At 33.7% G+C, this 21,447-nt stretch overlaps 1 protein-coding gene across 4 annotated transcripts; it reads right to left on the bottom strand.

Moving 5' to 3' along the window:
* Window positions 1-986: 986 nt before the first annotated feature.
* LOC137814156 (P-loop containing nucleoside triphosphate hydrolases superfamily protein) lies at window positions 987-21,344 on the bottom strand. Of its 4 annotated transcripts, none has more exons than XM_068616745.1 (24): window positions 20,943-21,344; window positions 20,225-20,505; window positions 20,036-20,133; window positions 18,130-18,219; window positions 17,405-17,457; window positions 16,042-16,107; window positions 15,914-15,967; window positions 15,723-15,782; window positions 14,784-14,862; window positions 14,270-14,337; window positions 13,725-13,787; window positions 13,504-13,608; window positions 10,041-10,145; window positions 9,794-9,901; window positions 6,744-6,887; window positions 5,619-5,801; window positions 5,356-5,514; window positions 4,532-4,750; window positions 3,794-3,934; window positions 3,561-3,683; window positions 3,435-3,485; window positions 3,089-3,136; window positions 2,803-3,003; window positions 987-1,880 (listed from the first exon to the last, which is right to left on the bottom strand). In XM_068616745.1, exons 2-24 carry the CDS (start codon window positions 20,479-20,481, stop codon window positions 1,317-1,319), a joined length of 3,039 nt encoding a protein of 1,012 aa, XP_068472846.1. In that variant the 5' UTR covers window positions 20,482-20,505; window positions 20,943-21,344; the 3' UTR covers window positions 987-1,316. The 4 variants fall into 4 exon arrangements, with proteins under 4 accessions (XP_068472846.1, XP_068472845.1, XP_090159066.1 ...); XM_068616744.1 differs by having other exon boundaries at window positions 20,635-21,311; XM_090302940.1 differs by having other exon boundaries at window positions 16,042-16,120; window positions 20,635-21,232.
* Window positions 21,345-21,447: the final 103 nt, after the last annotated feature.

The following is a 21,447-nucleotide window of genomic DNA, read 5'->3' on the forward strand; positions in this document are numbered from 1 at the left end:
GGAGTGGGAGAAGAAGTCGTGGAGGTGCAGGAAGAAGCTGTCATTTTATAACATACTCACTCTAATCACCCTCACTTAGGTTACATGCTAAAAAAGGTTCACTTTTAACGAGAATAATGATATTTTGATAACCCATTAAAATAAAATAATTATTGAACAAATTTATTTTAATAATGTAATAATATATAGTTATAATTTAATTTTAAAAAATTAGAGTACTGTTAGAATATTGATATAATAAGTTATCGAATGGTTGTTGTGTTATTAAGAAAGTATCATTATGTTTTAGCAAAATTTACAAAAATGTTACATTATATACAAAAAGTTACCATGTTCGTTATAAAGAAATCATTTGTATCACTTGTACTCTGTAGTTACCATTTCCTACAACAAATTATATATTTTGAAAGTACTTTAGCAGGAATCCCACTTCCCAACCGGCCTCTCTGAAAAAAAAAATAATCACTGAGATCCTTGTCGCAGTGTTTGTAACAGCTCAGGTAGCTCGAAATGTATTATTAAAACTAGTAAGAAAAGGATACAAGTGTCTCTATATTTTTAAGAAAAGTAAAATAAAAAACAATAGATATTTAAAAAATAGTGAATAAATTGTAGTATATTATATTATTATATTATTAAAAGATATGAATGATTTGTAACGTATTATTTTGTTAAAGTATGTATAACATTTCTTTCATTATTTGGATAGTTTATTTTTTCAATTTGAAAATATAATTAAGAATAAAATAGAAATATAAAATATGCACATCAAATAAACAAATATTATATAATAATAATAATTTATAACTATTATAAAATCAATAATTTTTTTATAAATGATCTATTCAAATTAAACATTATCTTAAGATTTTACCCTTCGGTTTTATAACTATTTAATAATAATAATAATATTATTATTATTATTATTATGTTTGTCCTCTAATGAACAGGAAAAATTAAGGTAAAGGGAGACGAGGGCAACTTGATTATGAAAGCAAATTTGAAGCCAGAATTACTTTATATGCTTTAAACGTCATTCCTCTAGACATGTGAACCAAATAAAAACCAAAACCAAAACCAAATTAGCTCAACATTTGGAAGAATAGAGGTAAGAATGCAGAGGAGAAGGGATGCGAAGCGAGTCAAGAATTTAGGATATACAAATTGGACCAAAAAGGACAGGGAATGGAGGGGGAAGAGAAAATACCACACTTTCCTGAGAGCAACAATCTTTACACGCCTCTCTCTCAAACCACTCCTATTGAAAGCAAATTGTAATAATGGATCCACTCAGAAGCCACTATTACAAGATCACATCAAACATCAAAACTGTCCATCTGCAAACTCTCTCTAGTAGACCCTGAAACATCAGTTTCAGTTCCTTGTGACTTTTTAAGCTTTGCTACAAGGACCCACATGTTCGCAAGTTCATTTTCCAGGTATGCTTCTTTCTGCTTTGACTCCTCAATCTTTCTTTGAAGTTCGGCCTCTTTGTGATCTTTCTCTAAAAGGGCAGCTTCATATGAAAGTTCCCTTTCTTTGCTCAGGGCTAATTCTCTCTTGATATTGGTGTTTGATCCACCCTGATCATTTCGTCTGACTCTAACATGACTTTCTCTTCGTCCATTTTGAACTGTGCCACTAGTTCTACGTTCAGTGGTTGAATTCTTGGATGCACCTAGCTCAGCAGCAAGTCTCTCGTTCTGGTTCATGAGTTTGGCAACTTCTTCTGACAGTGCCTTAAGCTCAACAGCAGCAGCTGAAGCAAGCCCTTTAGCATATGAACTCTCTTCTGCCAACTTCTGATTTCTGAATTCTAACTGCTCCTTTAATTCTGTTAGTTCTGCCAATTTCTGCTTCAGCTCCTCTATCTCACTTGTCTGATTAAGTGCACAAGATCAGTGGGAATGATGACCGTATACAAAATACTTTATGCCATTTGAAGTGCGTGTTTAATTTGATGTCGGATGAACTCAAACGTGGATCTGTGATCCACGTTCAAGCTGGAGTTACTTTCACTAGCTTTCATTTCTCACATTTGAACCATGAATTCGAGACTTCAAACGCCATACCAAATACACACAAATATAACTTGACTAAAAGCAGAATAGATGGCAGATAAAACAATCAATCAGTTAAATGGACATTTCTTGTCTCGGGAATAACGTAGATAGTATCTCTTTTAGGTGCGTAATAATTTAAACTTGATAACTATTAAAAGGTTTCCTTCACAGACTAAAAGCTCTTTTCAGTTACACTTTTTTAGCATGTATCCAAACAGATCCTTAAACCAACTACACTTTTAAATTTTGTCAGAGAAATAAATAAGAAATCAGGTACTTTGCTGAATCAAAATTGGCTATAAATTAAATCATGAGTAGATCCCAACCTTTTCAAACTTAAAAGCATGGGACTGTAGACAGGCTGAGGTTTTGATGTACATGTCTTGACCATGGGATTATGTACGTCGCCTAAGATTAGAACATAACGTCAAGTTGTGATTTAATGTAATTTTTAATCTTGATTATTCGTGGTAGATCCAACAGTTAGGAGTGGCTCCCCATGCCAGTTGCCACTCATAATAAGTCACATAACAAGATGGTGCTCTTAAAATAAATCTTTGCCCGGTGATAGTAAAGTTAAAAACAAGTAGTTTGTAATGATTACCGTATCAATCATAAAAACATTAAGATGCAAATTTTATGGGAAATTGCTGGAAAATTAATCACAGACACAGGAATGCAAGACTAAGAACTGTAAGAGCACCCGACAAACCAAGATTGCACAAGGGAAAAAATATACCTGTGCCTGCAAATGAATCCCTTCATTAGAATTGTTTATCATATTCCCCTTGTCAAGGTGAATTTCACCACGATAGTCTTTGGTCACAGAGAAATTTTGTGAATGGTTGACAACAGGGCTGAAATTTCTCATCTCCAATGCATCTGCAAGTTGCTGTTTCAGAGAGGCAATCGTTTCTTGCTGGCTTTCACATTCACAAATCTGATAATCCCATTACTCTTAGCTATGGACACGACAAAAAGATACAATAAGTATTTCACAGAAAAAATTATGCTAGATATTTCACCTTCTGATTAAGCTGTTCTTGAATTATACGATTATCTGCTGCTTTGACCTGAATTAGCACAATAATGTGCATTAGTTACTACTGGGCTCATCTAAAACAACCGAGTAAGGCCACATGTTCATGCAGTGGTAGAAATTTTAGAATTTGAAACGTCTATGCTACATAATCATAAAAGAACCCTACTGATGTCTAGCATGATCAGAAGCATGGCTTTAAAAATATTGATTGTTATCAAATTGTTGACATAACTAAAATGTATATTTTATTCCGATTGGAAAGTACTAATTTTATTAAGAACTAATAAAATGGATTTGGAAAAAATTAGCAAGGATTAAATAACTGTCACCTCGAGTTCAAAGGATTTCTCATTTAATTGTGCCATCAGATCAGCAACAGTCTGTTGTACAAATAAAGTATTAGGCTTGACTAAAAATAAGTGAAACAAAGCAATAGTGATGCCTAGTGAACACACCTGCAATGCTCCGGACTGTTCAGTCTTGTCTGAAGCAATGAAAGAATTAGAAATTTGCTTTTCCAGCAAATCTATTTGTTCACTCTTTGCTGTAATTTCATCTTTCAAATTTTCCATCTCCACCTTGGTATGAATAACACAAAATTTCCAGCCATAATAGTCAGAGTCATAACTCTAATCACTCAAATAAACACAATTACATCTATATAGACAAAAAGGTGTTGGTAACCTACATGAATCTGACCATTCTGAGGATTTCTTGTTGCTTCATCAGACAGCCTCTTCAAAGCACTAGAATGAAGTGCCACTTCTCCAGATAAAATTTTGTGATGCTCCCTCAGAAGATCAATCTGATCAACTGATTTGGTGCTTGTCTAGAAATTAAACCCAAATGCAATGAGAACCCAATCTAATGAGGTAAAAATATAGATTTCTTCCATATAATATATATTCATCACACATATTTGCCAAGAACATAAGAATCAGATATCCACCATGTTTCCTCATTCTAATATCATAGATATTTCATACAAATAACAGAGAATTAATACCAGCTCAGGTACAGTGTCTTCAACAAAAAAGTAAAATGAGATCAGCAGATGAAGAAGTATTGTAATATTTGAAAAAAAAGAGGTATAACTGATCACAATCCAAATAAATAATGTGGAACACCGAGTGAAACTTTTCTGGCTAGACAAGGACACTTATTCACTGGGCTGCACTTGAGGGTAACACTGGAGACCAAAAAATATAAGCAGTGCTAGCAAAAATGAGGTTTCTCTGGTGGTTTTAAAGCATTTTAGTTTTGACATGACAATCACTTTACAAATATTGGAAAAGCATATATACACTGCCTAGTTTCTTTGTTCTGTTCAATATAAGTGAATATGAAATTTTCTAAATGCTAGAAATTGGCCTTTTTCATCAAAGCTACAGTAAGTAAGAAACATAAATAACAGTCAATTACATACCAAAGGCGTGTCTTGACCCAATAAACTATTATCGTGAATATATTTATCCTCTCTTGCCTCTGATGCAAGATCAGCAGAGGGAGAGCTTTCTGCAGGTTGAGAATGAGAAAGTCTAGACTCTACATGATTACCACTTTCTGCTTGAGGTGTAGAAGGTGTACTAGTTGATTTTGCTCCACTAGATTTATCACTTGTGCCTGTCAAGGCACTATCTCGTTTCTGACAAAAACACAGTCAAAGACACTTAGCTTAAAGAAACAGAAATCAACTTGCAAGTACCCAAAATGAAGAGATCCATTATTTATACAGCTAATGTTATATAAGATGTTAAACAAGGAACCTAATCAAGCACACACCAGCATGCAAGAAAATGAATCTTACTTAAGCTAAATGTGATTATAAACTTGTAAAAAGTAACATAGTGTGACAAATGCACTGCCAAGAGAAAGTTTGAATTGGTGAAGTAAATGCAGTCAATTAGTTTTGGATTGATAATTGAAACTGTTGATTCTTAGTTTTGGATTGATAATTGAAACTCTTGATTCTCGGATGTCAAATATTACTTATAAACTTCGTAGATTCCAAGTGAAGAAACAAAACGGCATCCCAATTGTTAGAGATGCAATTGTTTACAAAACAGTTATGTATTGACACCTAACCGCTTAAGTTTAAGATTTTTTATTTCAGGACACCATTTTCCAAAGTGTCATTAAGAATAAGGGAACAATACCAAGGAGTTCATAAAAAGCTATTGGTAAACCATTCTATTATGTAATAAATATTCCTAATCTCAGCAAACTACAATGAAGTGATGAGCAACTTACACGTAACTTTAACCAATTTAGCAGTCCATGTTTCTTCATCTTTTTCTCGCCCTTAAATGAATCATCAGCTATTGCAGCATTTCCCTCCAGATTAACATACAAATCAACATTTTCCTCTTCTAAGATTAAATCCCGCCTTTTGTATGGAAGGTATGCCAGCTGAAAACATAACCGATAATTAAAAAATGAAGGGAATTATAAGTAACATAAAATCCTAGTATTTAGAAGAAAAAGGGAGAAACTTGATGCAACATGAGTAATACCTCCTCTTCCCCAAAGGAGTGTCTTCTACGAGGACCAGGTCTGTTAGAAAATCTTGTAGATGGTGACGCTTTTGAGGAGACCAAAATTAACTTAGTCAACCGTTGAATTCTTCCTAACAAGGCAGCTTTAGCATCTTCTTCTTGTTCCAATCTGGATTGCAACTTAACTTGACCATCTTCTAACTTGAATAATTGAAATTGAGAACAATTCAAGATCAGAATGCTAATTACAGAATACTGAGGAACTTAATGTGCCGCAAATTTACAACACAATAACTAAGTAAATTCATTTCGAAATTCATACCTTATACCTTTTAGAATTTAATAAAAAAGCCTAGGATATCTATTTAGGGTTCACTTGGGTACTCCCACCCAAAAAGGGAGTACATATTACATTTCTCTAAAATTATAGACTTTTATATTAAATGTTACAAACTAAAATAATAAAAGTTACAAGCTGAGTAATGGAAGTTACTGCTTTTTATTGCTAAGTTTGTAATATTTAGGTTTAATTACTCATGTGGTCTCTATAGTTGAAAAAGCTTAACGTTTTAGTCCTTATATTTAAAAATCATTTTTTTCTAATGCTCTCTTGCATACCTTTTTTAATCACTTTTAGTCCCAATGGTTTAGATGGTAAGGAATAAAAGGAATTAATTAAACCTAATTTTATTAATTAAAGTAATTTTGAAAAAGTGGTACAGCACTAGCTACCATGGAGGGAGTACTGAAGTGTACCCCTGTTTATGCTCTCTAGGAAAACACAGAAATTTCACATTTTGAAATCTAATAATATGTGTGTGTAATATTATCTTGTGATATCTTTGGTATATATCTAAGTCTCAAATTCAACCACTGAATCATGCGATATTATCCTTGATATACATTTAAATGAAGTTGATTGATGAAATATAGAATTATTTTTAAATTGTATGAAACTTTGTACGCTTGATCAAACCAAAAGTTAGATTCATGAAATTCAAGGTTTATAAAATGTTATCGAGTATAGTAAGTTAAACAAGAGTTACTCTTGGACTAAGTGAACCCCTTCCCTATATATATATAGAGAGAGTCCTAACAATCAAATAAAATAAAAGGCCACGATTTATATATAACATTGCCTACCTTCTGTTTTAGGAGCTCAATGTCATTATTCCCATATTCTTTTGGTTGAACCGTGACAATACCTCTCTTCAATTGTTCCAATTCTTCCTTTAAGCATTGAATCTCTTGTTGGTATTTCTTGATAAGTGACTTTTCATCAATTATCTGCAGGTTTAATTAAATTAAAAAAAATAATGAGAGCAGAAAGAATAAGGATAGAGCAATGAAGTAAAGAGAAGTCAACACCCTCTTGTTTCCAAAGTACACATACAATACTGAATTTTTAAAGATTAAAGCACCAACTACTGCATATATATAAATCCCCCCTCTAGAATATATGTAAGATATCTAATAATATCTTATCATATCATTACAGTTTTGAGTAATTTAGAGTATCTCTTAGAATTAGTATTTAGTTTCCATATATGTTCTCATTATCTCTTACAATTGGTTTCCTCATTTCCTTATTATCTTGTGATTTGTTTCCTTATAACTCAATCTAGTATTACTATAAATAAAGTGTTTGAAAGTTTCCTAAATTACAGTTACCCCTTGTCTATATTAGTTGCGGCCTATCAAAATTGGTTGCCAGCATATAGAAAAAGGGGCTACTTCCAGAAGGCCTGACCAAAAAGGCTAAGTGAAGCATCTTTGAGTCTGGCAGCTAGGATGTCAGCTCTCAAGGGATTGAGATCCCACTCAACCAGAGATATTACTAATCTAGTTCTTATAAGTTATAACACAGCACACCGCACCACAATATTATACAAAATCTCCATTCACTCCATTTTCTCCTTCAATACCAAAAACCCTATAATTTCAACATTTCCAATTGCCCTTTAAATATGGAGGTTCATAGAAATTCTTTCCAATGCAATAAAAAGAAAACCATTCAAAACATCTCTTATTCTCTTCCACTAAAATTGAGTGATAAACACCCCAGAATTGCACATGGAATTGGTAACAAACAACTAAGAACTTTGAAGCTAAATGAGGAAGTGGTGCTTGAGGACTGTCATTGGTGATGAATGTGAGAAATTTCCACTCTAAATGGCCCCTATAGGTAGTTTAGCATATGTCTATGCACCAAACTTTATTCTAAAGTCAAAAGCCATGTCTACTCTTCAATTTAAAAACCATTTATGGGCCTTCTACTCATAGCTTAAGCTACCATGAGTCCTGGTGATTGACATGGTATCCAAGCCTTTGAAGAAATGTATGATATATTAGATCCTTGCTGCCTTGATTCTTAAAAATAAATGTTGAATTTCAGCGGAAGGTTCGACATAAAAACTATTCATTAGTCTTCACCTAATAATAGTTTAGGCTTTTATAGGAGAGTAGGTCATTGACACATAGCAATTTAACAAATGGCAGGTCCAAATAGAACTGGCCACTTGCAAGAACATCCAATTAGTTGAAAATTCAAACTGAGTAGATGCTTATTTCTTTGGAATGGTTTTGTATAACCAAGTTGTATTTAAACCATGGATTACCACCAAAATGAGATTTAATGAAATGGGGTTAAGAAGGAAAAAGCGTACCGGCAGTTTGAGTCACGAAAGGGCCGCTTGCTTCATCTTGATTTTCTTATTTATATATATATACAAACAAAGAAGAAAATCATTTTTTTATCCAATTGTTCATTCCTGGGAAGAGGAAGAAGCAGAAATCGCTACCATTGAAAATATACCATGCAGGTTTAATACCTAAAAAATTATTAATATGATAAGTAGGTTGTTCCCTAAATTCAGGTTTCTTCGTAGTAAGTTTAATAAATATATGATACAAATTCATTTTCAGATCGTTATAGGGATAATGAAACCAATGATAGAGTTTACCTAGCCTAGCGACATCCATCCCTTGTCTCCGACCGGGAGATAGAGACTACTTCATGCGCAACTTCAACATCTCCAAGGGGTAGGCCTTTTTTTTTCAAGACCCCCTTTCGGTTCGGAAAACGCATGAATTACAGATGAACTCCTCCCGCCTGGACTGCTGAACTTGATTATATTAAATAGCTACTCCCTTCCCTAGCATCAAGAAAGTCTTAAAGACTTCCGGCACAACGCAGGAATAGGAAGACATATTGTGTTCCCACTAGTAGGGGTGGTCAAAGGCAGAGTTCTACTTCTGTGAACTAATACTATGATGGCAATGTCTTGAATTAGAGAATAACTTCGAGATTTAGAGGAAACAATTCTGAATCTGCTTGAGTTGCACTCAGCATCTATGACATTTATATACATCAATAAAGAGAAAACATCTCCTATTTACAGAACAACAGTGAGGAACATTTTGAGTGTTTCTTTTTCTATTTAAGCCATTTCCTATGATATTATTTTCCCAATAGTACATATTCCAAGGATGCAGGAACCTAAACCTAATACATTAAATGTTTTCTAACAAATTCCTATGTTACTAAGTACAATCTAACAGCCTTAATATGGGAGGTTGAGATAAAGAGGTTATTTTCTTTCAAAGGTTCTACTACAGATAAATTTGCTAATATACATTCGGCCAATTTGGAAAAGTTTATGTGTAAGCATTTCCAAGAGAGAAAAATATATAGAAAAAATAAAATCAACTTCTACATAAGCTAAAATTAACTTATCCATAAGCTAATATCTACAAGTTTTCTCATATAGTTTCTCTAAATTTTTATTTTTTAAATTGTGCATAACATAATTGTAGCTTATGGAGACACTCGTTTCATTTTTTTTTCTCTCCTATTTTTCTCTTCTAGAAATGCTTATGGAGAAATTTGAAGACAAGATGAATTACAGGGGTACTTTACAAATAGGGGGTAGGCCTACTATTGATGAGCAACATTACTCTTTACCTATATCATACTTGGAGGGAATATAACAATGGGGAGTATGGCATACTTGTTGCTCAGAAAATCTTATGAATAAGCTCATGTTCTGTACTTGTTTCTAACATAATACAAGTAATGGATTTGTGCAGAAGACAGATTAGGAGCTGTTTCTTGTTCTGTATAGTGTGTGCATGTTGTAGTGTCATTGGTAGCTATAAAATTCTGATTTAACCAAAAAATTTATCAAACTTACCTTGTTTTGTGAAGCCCGAATTTCAATGTACTTTGCCCGGTGAGCAAACTTCAATGTGTTATGTGTCTCTTCAGTGCTACTTGATGAAGGAGTTACTGTGCAAACAAGCTGTTTTTAAAATGCCAATAAACTATTAGAATTGCTGATTTATGTCTAAGCATTTCTACCACAAAGAAATGTTAAACAATATCCATTTTTTACAAATAAATGCATGCATGCAACAGTATCTACATGAGGGAAGCCTTACAGAAACACGTCCATGACCACTTAGCGAAGACTGAAGTACTCTAGTCAATTTGGAATCCCTATAAGGTATGTGACTAGCTTTATCTTCAGTCAATTTTGAAATAACCTGAGGAACAAACATAATTACAATTCAACACAGGCATAAACACATGTTCTCGAATATAACAGCATCCAGTGAATTATCTATGCTTGGAAACCACTGCACATCAATGTACTATCATTCTATCAATAGCAGAGGAAAATGCAAGTGGTTGTTGTTGAACATCTTAAGATGACTGAAAACATTCTAAAGTAAAGCAAGACGACCATTGCACAACAAACATATCCTAAGAGAAAAGCCATGAAAGAAAGAGAAGTCCCAAAATTTAGGATAAAAAAGGGAAATCATTGGATCAAGTAAAAGTGTCAATGGTAAAAGACAAAAGGATCTATTGTATTTAGCTATGGATAAAGCTCACAATGTTTCTAATTGAGAGGGAAGACTTGAGAAAGAGTCCATGCAGTTCAGAGAAAAAAATACCATGTCCTATTTTAATTTAATATTTCTAGCAATGAACTATAATCAACTACCAATGCAAATATATTTTCTAAATTGAACTTAAAAAGTAGATGCCTTCCCTTGCCCTTCTTTCTGAACATATTATGATGCTTCATTTGTCCACGTCATTTATTTTAAGAAGAAAAGGTTATATTTTTCTCTTTTCTATGCTTATTTTAGTTTACAAGAAATTGAATATTCATTACTAGTTTTGAAAATTTACGGAGGCAAACGGAAGACTGTAACATATTAATGACATATTTTGGTACAATTAGAGGACTAAGCATTCGTTTGGTCAAACTCTCAGATCCGAATTAAGTAACCTTCTGGATTTGCATATTCTTTTGCTACATAATTTTAAGAGTTTAAACTTTATGTATTATTTTTACACCGGCAATCAATCAGAAATTAAATAGTCTATTTTTAAATTTGGGAAAGTTCACAGACCTATCAATGTTGCTTCCTAGAGAGTTTTTCAAGTCTCTTTTCTCCCTCTTTAAACCTAAATTATGTTCTTCTTGCCCCTATTTGCCCTTTAACCTAATTTATCTAATTCAATTATTCAAATCATTATTAAATTGTTCAATCACCTACCACCACAAAACACAAGAGATTAGTTCAATGTTAGATGATGAATCCTCTTCAAGTCCTTCACCGCTATCTATTCATATACTGCCAATAATAAAAATCTTGGTTAGCCTATTTTTCTTTGAAAAGGTATACCAACAACAATCGTTGTCCTATTTACATTTTTCTAAGCTACCATCATTTATCTCATTCATTTTTCTCCTTTGTCTCATTTGTGTCATCTATTATCATCCCTAAAACTGTACATAAAAACACTTGATCATCCTGAATGACAACAAGTCATAATTGTTGAAATGTAAACTCTTGACTACTGTTAAAGTATAAGATAAAGAGAAACATTGAGTTGAAATGAAACTGTCTTCTCGATGACAACACTAGTGATTTATTTATATTGATGTAAAAGGGTCCAAACGAGAGAGAATTCTGTAACAAACTGAATTGTATACATTTCATTAACTTGTAAAAGGGGAAAGATACTAGTGTATTTATAGCTAAGCTTCAAGGAGATAGTTGTTGACAGTAATTAATTAGCTTTATTTTATTTATAAAAGAGATAGTTGGTAGCAATAGCTAACAACTTTGACCATACATACAATATTTACATACAAAATATAACTAAGTTTATTCTAATACCCTTCCTCAAACACAAGGAGAAGGTTTTCCACGAAAAGTGCTCTTCACATTGAGTTAGCCTTTGGGAAAAGCAAAACAAGTTGAAGAAAGGGCTTGGTCATTTTCCTACTAATCCAAGGCTGGAATGTGACAGATGAAAAGTTGCTTGCCCAAAATCTTTTCCCGCACAATGAAAACCTCATTCTCCATGTGTTTGGTGCGGATGTGAAACACTAGATTATTAGCAATAGACATAGCACTTTGATTGTCACAAAGAAGAAGCGAAGTACTAGATGGAACTTGCAACTTAGTGAGCAAAGCATATTTCCATTTAGTTCAACAGATGTTTGACCCAAATTGTTGTACTTAGCCTTAAAGTTGGAGAGAGCAGTAACTCTGTTTGCATGACCACCAAGATAGATGGTTGCTCTTAAAGTAGAACAATAGTCATCGGCAAAAGATGCCCAATCTGCATCACAAAAGGCTTTAAGTGACAAAAACTGTGTAAGATGCAGAATGAAGATGTCCATGAAACGAAGTACCTTGAGGTACCTTAGTATTCATTTAACCACAACCCAATGAGATTCCAATAGTTTGGCCATAAATTGACAGACTTTGTAACAACAAAGTTGATTTATGGTCTAGTGAGAGTGGCATATTGCAGAGCACTTACCACTGAACAATATAGAGTAGGATCTAAAAAGAGGTTAGACCAAACATAGATAATTTGCAATTAGAAACCATAGGGGAAGAAATGAATTGAACTTCTATCATATGTGGCTTGTGAAGAGTCACAATGTGAAGCCAATGATTTTTAGTGGGTTGACATCCTATATTAACTAAAGATATTGTTGGAGATCTATATCAACTAAAAATATGACCAAAATATAGCATAAATTGGTGCAAACTTATTTACAAACCTGTTTTGTGAGGTTGAATTAGACTTAAAGTACATTTTTTCAGATATATGACTCAAGTAGTGCTTATAAGACTTGGACAATCCTCATCTTACAAATTGGTTTTATGGGGTTAAGTTCATATTTTTAAATAATAGCAAGTGATTTATGATGACCATGATTTATAATTTGTTTTTTTTGTGTTTCATAAATTTTTATACATATTAGGATATGTATCTTACATGTATCATATCCTACGTACTTTTAGAACGATAGTATCGTTGTAATAGATATGCATTATATATAGGTATTGTATTTTAGCATGATGACTACTGGCAAAAAGAATAGAGACAATCTGGTAGGGATAAGCTAAAACCAAAGTTTAAGGCCTCACAGCTATAGCCATAACTCAATTCATTGCGCCATGTCCACCACTTGATCCCAAGGTTGAATCACCCCATTGTCGTTTTTTCTTGTGCTTCAGCCAACCATTACCCACCACAAACAAGGTCTAGAAGTCCTATGATGTCAATAAGGGGGGTGGTAATTGGATCTGTTATGCACCAATCACTCCAAAAGTTTAAGCTATTGGATTAAGGCACATAAATGGTTTCACATCAAATGTGCCTCTCCTTACATAAAAACCCTTTGGGCTTTGAAGTTTGGCAAATGCGTAGGCCCACCTACCTTGTGTTGAAATTTAACTTTTGTATGAAAGAATGAGCCAAAAAGATTGAACTCTATATCACATGATAATATGAGGGAAAACAAATAAACATTTTTATATTGCATTTTAACATATAATGAGAAGAAAAGGTTTGAGACCTCACAGTTCCAAGTGTTAGAAGACTTTTATTGATATAAGATCCTTCTCTCCTTCTCATGCCAGTAGTTTCAGCTTTTGAGCTCTCAGAACCTGCTAGATCGATGAGATTCTGCAAATATAAGCAAAATTTTAAAAACGTAAGAAACAAAAAAATATATGAAACATGAACATGAAATCATTACCCGTGTTAAAGCAAATCCAACCAAAAAAGTTTAAGTTGGTTACCAGTTGTGAAAGTGTTATAGCTTCTCCTTCACTGTTTTCACCACATGGACTACTCTCTATAGTCTGTTACAAAATTGTATGAAATTAAAAAAAAATAAAACAACATATACATAAAAGGAATTGATAAATATAGCTAACATCTTGGTGTTCCATTTTCTTGTTCTTGAATGACTCAAGGTCGAGATTGAACGACTATTTAGGATATATTTTTAATAACAACCCCACCTCCCAGCAGGTCCTCATTTTGGAAATAAAAAAACAATAATAAGCAGAATTCTTATCAAGTAGTTTTGAGTTGAATAATAGTCTGTTTTTATTCAAGAGTTTTCCCGTGGTAATTCCTTTGTTTACCAGGATAAATTACCAACTGTGTGGCTACATTATGTGCTTATTACAGTTAAGTGCTACGAAGTATCTATAACTTATAAGATGAAAACACAACAAAGTCAACATAAACATCGATAAAATTTGTACATAATAATAAGAACCATGTTGCTTAAAAGATAAAACAGGATGATTATTCCTTTAAGATGGTGTAAACGCACCAGGGTAAATATTGTATGGCTCCTGCTGCTGAGTAAGTTAAAGTTTGTGGACCCAACATGTCTGTGCTCTGTTATCAAATTGAAATTTTGTCAAGAATAGAGAAAGGAACACATTAAATAACAAAAAAATGGGGCATCAGTGGAATTGTAAAAGAACCCAATTCTTATGATCATTCACGTGACCAGTAAACAGTTTTATTTAGTTTTTATTATAAACACTAAATGCAACTACTCTTTGAGAAGACTATATTTGACAAATAATACACCTAGTATTTTAATGCGTTAGCATAACCAATTTCATGAAAGAAAGTAGCCAAACAAAGAATATTAAGGAGATATAGCTGGTTTTCTCCCTCACTCTTTACACAAGTACTCAATTTCAAAAGTACATAAAAAACAATTAATTAATTACAAAAGAAAAAAGACGAAAACATAACAGTCCACGGTATTGTGGTACTTGAAGACAGCAAACTAAAATAATCCACATATAAAGAAACCTAGCAGGAACTTTTACCTTCGCCAGCTGCAATAAGGGACAGTGCATGAGCAGGCGAGAGTACAACCTCTTCCTTTATTCCCTCAACATAGGTGCCCTACATATTATTCAATGTACAAATGATACAGGCCTCCTTCGAAATACTTCTGATTATAGAACTTTGAATAAGTATTTCAACAACTATCGTCTGACTTTTTAATATGCTGATGGCTTCAATTGTATTATACATTCTATATAAAGAAATAACAAGACTGAAGGTTTATGAAATAAAATAAAGGAGTCGTACACATTGAAAAGTGTTTGGAACGGTGTCTGACAAACAATTTAGTTATTTATTATATAAAACATAAAAATAACATTTTGCCTCTCGATTCACATTTTATCTTTCACTAGGTTTGACAACAAAATATTCATTCCTCCAAAACTGATCTCACTAATGTTCCAAACAATAAAATCCAAGAATTGTTAATAATCATTCATTACAGAAGATGGAGTAAATCACCAGCTATAAACCAAAAATTTGCTTTTATGCATCAAAATGTCACTTGGTTCAATTGACTGGGAAATGTACTAACCAATGGACTTCCCATGAAACACTATCAAGATATATCAGCAAGTTGAGCATGATAGATATTCATTCACTAGTTTGAAGGAGTATTGTAAAGGTTAATTATGTGTAGAATATTTCCTAATCATTATAATTAGCATTAATTTTCCTAAATTCCTTCTTACTGTTATCATTTAAAGATTTGTAGCCTAAAATATCTGCTATAATTTATTTCTTATGTCGATATATATGTTGTATGTATTGCTAACTTAAAAAATAATATACAATTTAAGTTCTCTTTTCAAGTATGAATATATCATTCAAATTCAGAAAAGAGAATCTTCACTCATAATCTAGTGGTATAGTTATAAATATAGAGGAAGAAAGATAAGAAAAACTATTATCAGTACCTGAGTATCCTCTCTGATTCGTAAGTTCTGTCCTGCTGGATTTAATAAGTCATTAACCACCTGAAGAAAAGAGAAGCTTTGAAATTTGCATTCATTAAATTTCTTCTCAGGGAAATCACAATGTCTATGGGAGACAAAATCAACATGAACATGGTATCACAAGTTACGAACCAGATAGCAAGAAAGCCTACCTCATTGTAGATCTCCAAGTATGAGACTCGAAGGAGAAACTCTCGGTTTGGAGTCTAGTACAGAGAAAAATCAGACTGTGTAATTTCTATAATAAAGGGTGCAACGAAGAGAGTAGTATTTGACATACCTCTTGGATAATACTAAAAGCGTCCTTAACGGCAAGGGGTATAATTCCAGGAGATCTTTGATCACCCTGCAAATATGAACTAATGAGCATATAGTGTCACATCAACTAATCCAAATTCATATAAGAACTTAACACAATCAGCAGTTGTCACAATAACAGATATTATTAATTAATTTATTATCAGATTATGTAGCATGACAGATTATTAAGTAGAAGAAAAGGTATGTAAAAGCTAAACAATGGTCTAAAGTCACATAAACTTCTTCAGGGGCCTGCAGCCATAGATTGTTCAGTATATGTATAATATAACGGCAGCCAGACTAAGTCCAAAAACCATCTTTACAAAGATCAATGTTTGGTAAGTTACAGCTTTGAACAAAATGATTTTGAGTTTGTTCAAGCAATGAAGGTTTTATTGAGTAAAATATGACAGTAGCTAGCTCACTAACCAACCTACTTCAGATCAGTGCTACTGTATACTTCAAATATAAGTTAACATGTTAAGACCCAAGAGAAAATAATAATACTTTTATGCATTTATCAGAAGCAAAAATTCAAAATTTTACTACTCCAAAATTAACATGTTACCTTCTATGGGATAGTAAGATTTTCAGTACTTGTTATGCTCACTAACCTAAAATTAACAGATTAAAGACAATAAGGAACAAATTAGAGAGTATAACAAATACTGAAAATTTTATTTTCCCACAAGACATAGAACACTTATGACTGAAAATAAGATCAGAAATAGAGCTAGTATTGAAAGAAGTTGCTCATTACTAAGAACACCAGAATCAGTCTTGACAACACATGACTGCCAGAATTTTCAAATAAAACCAGGAGTAGAAAAGATGATAGCAGGAAAGATAAAGTGGAGTCTTTGAAATTATAGCATATCCTGAATCCACTAGCAAGTTTTAACAAATTTAAACTGGAACAACCCATTAATATGAACAATTTTAAAGTAAACGGAACGGAATCTTAATGATCAGAAAGAGATTTGTTATCCTGTAATTTTATATACTTGATAGATACCATTGCTAAGAGTTCTAGCTGCAGCTGAAACCAAGTATTTCAAGTCTGTTGAGATAGCTCATAATGGGACTCAATGTCAGTCCAGAAAAACCATGAAACTCAACAAAGAGAAACAACCTCAAGCTACCAACCCACCAGTAATATAATAGAATAAAAAATGGCAAGTATCACAAAGGTCAGCAATTGCTCTTTTGTGAATTAAGTATGGTTTAAAGTTTAATAACCTTATGTAGCATGACATTGAAAGACCATTAAAAACATAAATATGTAATTTTTTCATAAACAAACAAAACAAAAAGATGAAGGTATAAAATAAGTGTGGTCTCACATGCATTGTGTGAGTCTTCCCACTGCTTGTTACCCCATATGCAAACACCGTACCTGTATGAAAACCAGAGAGGAGTTCATACGTTAATTATTCAATATGCCAGGTATATAAGTGAAAAAATAATCTGGAAGTTACTCAGCCAAATATTTCTCTATGCAAACTGATTGCTATGATGCCAATCGCAAACCTCTAGGGATTATATCATGATCTGGCTAACAGCCTAACCAAACATGGTTTGCAATATTATTTTATGTTATAAGAGGAGTGACCAAGAAAGCCAAATGATATGACATCTATACAAAAGGATCAAAATTTTAAGGGTGGCTTTGTCCCCCCAGAATTTTTCTAAAAGGTATTTGATATCATTGTTGCAGAATTATATCCGATTTTGTCATGTTCATTAAGTAAAATATGGACATCTTCGACTAAAATGCATTGCTCTTACATCTTTTGATGCAACTCAACCAAAGTCAAAATAACAACTTTAATTTTAAATGAGCATCAGTATCTAGCCAAGAGCTAATCAGCCATGTCAAAATACACTAAATCTATTACAAAACCCTAATTAGTTGACATTGATCAAGATTCAGTAATATTTAAAATCTAATACATCCAAAATGTGATATGTATTAAGGAATCAGGTTGACTTTATTAAAGCAAGAACAGATTTTATTTTTTGACCATGCTGAATAGGAGGTAAGTAGTAAATTCAATCTGTTAGTTACCATTGATGCCCTCCATAGCACCACTAACAACATGCTGAGCAGCAACATCATAGACCTGACGCGTGGTGGTTGTGGGACCAAAGACACGATCTAGAGACAAATAAAAAATAACATATCAATACACAGCATCAGCAAATGAGAGATATGGGGACTATTTATTGAGCATGAAATGTACATTACATGATGATCAATTGGATTTGAGATAAATGTACAACTTCATGACCTTGAAATCTTTCTATCTCAAATAGGATCGTGAAATCTTTGTGAATATCATTACTCTACCTATGTCATGAACACTAGAAGAACTATTAATCAAGATCTTTCAGTTTTACAGATGTTTTGGGTTTTGTTACGTAGAACCCGATGGATAACATTAATCCATGTACTACAGCTCTATTGTTATTAACTACTGTTTTTGTTGTTCACTTCAAAATTAATGTAACAAATAATAGGTTGCCCAGAATTAATATAGAGGATTATATTCTGAACTCTTTTGCTAATTTGATTGGATCCAACTGCCAAGTCCTCAAATGGCCTTTTCTCAGTAGAGCCTCCTACGTTAAGACATTCTCAACTGTTTTTTCTTTGGGACCCTGTGATCCAAAATACAAGTGAAAATGAGATACCTGGAAAGGCACACTTTTGCTCCCATTAGGTTAGATTATGCTTTCAGACTAGTTTTGTCTAGCATCTGTCATAAATAAAACTCCAGTGTGGTTTATTTGAAGAGTGGGTGTTCTATGTATGACATGCTAAAAATGCATTTAACGTTCAAGGGTGCTAGAATCAAGGAAGTTGCATCATTTATCATAATCCTAGGGAATAGTCTCCATTAATTAAGTCTTATGGATGATATGCAGAAACTATGTACTACATTCTCTTGAATAAGAATAAGAATAACAAAGTATTCCAATTACTAAATTCTCAGCAGATTGTTTTCTCTCTTTTCCTCACCCTCTAAATTAGACAGGGATTACTCAGAGGAAGAAGCTTCAAGATATTCTTTTATCAGGAGCAAGAGACAAAAGGATCATTTGGTCAGCTGTTGCATGCCATTTAAGGGAGAAGATCCTGAAAAATTGATGCCCAACAATACTGCTTCAATTAATAGCTGTAATGTCTCCCTTGTGACTTTCTCCTTATGGCACCAAAAAGAGAAAAAATGGTTCACATTAAAATGTTGAGAGAAGTAATCAAATAGCCAATCCAGAATACATCACCAAATAATTCCTCGGGAAATTCATTCTGAATACTCCTCATTTTGTTTGGACCATTATCTCCCCTAAAGGTATGTAATAGGAAGCACAATTCATTTGAGACTGTGTGGGGAACATGACATTCAGAAGTTTTTCCTAGTTCAATCCCCCTTGGCTATCTCAAAACTTGGAGCATTTTCTGAGGATTTCTTTTGGAGGTTAGCAATGAGGGAAACGTTATTATGCAGAGAGATACACTCACTGCACTTTGTTCTTGGTACATTTGGTTAGAAAGGTCGCTAAGATTATAAAAGAATATATCTTTCCTAAGTATGCTTTGTGTCATTTTTTTTATTTTGCTCCTCCTGGGATAAAAACGTAGATTCCTTCACTGGTTTACAGAAGGATAAGGATGGGAAATCTATTATGTATTAATATTGCTTTATTTCATTTATATGACTGGATCTTACGAAGATTTGGCTTAAGAAAAGTTTCTTTAAAAAAATAATCACGATGAGAATATCTTATTATATTGTAGCTATCATCATCATGAGATAGTATTCTCAAAATCAAAACACGGAAAAGTTTATAATACGTCAATGTGCCTATGAATGCAGAATAATATACGGTTCACCCTCTGGATACCATATGAACAAATATGTAAAACACAAAAAATCCCTATCCATAAATGTCAGTTTTGCATATTATACCGTACGCATATGCTATGGAAGGGTTATACTCATTTCGCACTATAGTGTCTCCATCTGCATACCAAGCAATCTCCTCTCCTTGACGAATTTCCCTTGGACTGTCCCAGGCATAGACCTCAATCAAATTAACAGGCTTCTGAAGAACACAGCCACAACAACGACACATTATTTGGAAAAGGTCACACTTACTTCAGAGGCCGAAATCGGACCGTCACCGTGACATTTTCCTTCACTCTCTGTGCCTCGAGAGGAGGTGCAGCTGCAGTTTCTGGATTAAAATGCCGTTGCTTACTCCGAGCCGACGAAGATGCGGGCGAGCTAAGGCCATCAACCGATGTCTCCAGAAACTGTTTAGAAGACGACGTAGTAGAAGACGAAGGCGAATTAGCAGCTTTGGAGCCACTCAATCCGAACCTTCTTGATTTCACACCTGGTTTCGACGCCATTGCCAGTTCTCCTCAAAGCTTCAACTATGAACACAACAAACAAGGTTTAACAACTAAGAGCGTGACCTGAATTGAGCATTAAAAGCAAATTCCAGAAAATTCGTTGAAGTATAACATGGAGAGGAGAGTATTGAAAATGGAAACCGAGCTTACTCCGTAGAGAGCGATAATGCATGAAAATTGAGGCGAAAAGAAGAATTGGTTGGGCGAATGCATAAGAAGAAAGTAAAGGAAGAAAGCGAGATAAATAGAAGATAAGAACGGAATAAAGGAAGGAATCAGAGGCGCATTGCGGAATTAGGGAAGAGATCGCATGGGAAAGTAAGCGACAGATCCAAAAGAGAAGGTAAAGTGTGCGTGAGGGAGTGGAGTAAGAGAGTCAAAGAGTTTAGTGAGAAATGGAAAAATAGCACATAATCTTCAACAGCAGAACAAAAGAGAGAGAATAGGTTATTCCTTGCCTTGGAAGCGATGGCGACGGGTTGGCCTTCATTAACAAAAGCGTAAAAGAGCTTATTATCGATCCAACTTTTATTATGGTGATGATTGACAATGATGATTACTACTATTATTGGTTTTATGTTGGAGGAGAGAAAAGTAGAGAGACTGAAGAATCCCAAAATTTGGGATAGAGAGAGAGAGAGACAGAAAGACGCTAGTTGGTGTGGTGGGTCTGATGTAAATTTTGTTTACACGAATCTCTTTCTCTTTCTCTCACTCTCTTTCTCTAGCTGTAAGGTGGGATGTGCGTAAATTAATTATCTTCTTTAGTTCCATTTTAGCGCGCGCAGAGGCAGAAGCCCAGTGTTGGGCTTCCTGATTTGTCTTTCACTCTTTCACGAGAGGCGCGTGGTGGTGGGAATGAATGAGAATGGGTATCTCTAACTACTAATACGCCACCAGTGACAGTTACATGTGTCAAGAGGTGGGACCCACCACACTCACAGCTTCTCTATTTTCAATATA

This window comes from Phaseolus vulgaris, chromosome 1 (genome assembly GCF_051622355.1).
Source record: "Phaseolus vulgaris cultivar YP4 chromosome 1, ASM5162235v1, whole genome shotgun sequence".
Lineage (NCBI taxonomy): Eukaryota > Viridiplantae > Streptophyta > Magnoliopsida > Fabales > Fabaceae > Phaseolus > Phaseolus vulgaris.

Excerpts from the sequence above, each read along its gene's own strand:
- LOC137814156 (XM_068616745.1), bottom strand. The coding sequence starts at position 20,481 with ATGGCGTCGAAACCAGGTGTGAAATCAAGAAGGTTCGGATTGAGTGGC. Across the intron at positions 15,783-15,913 it reads ACTTGGAGATCTACAATGAG|GTGGTTAATGACTTATTAAA; the intron begins GTAGGCTTTCTT and ends TCTTTTCTTCAG. Across the intron at positions 14,863-15,722 it reads GAATCAGAGAGGATACTCAG|GGCACCTATGTTGAGGGAAT; the intron begins GTACTGATAATA and ends AATAATATGTAG.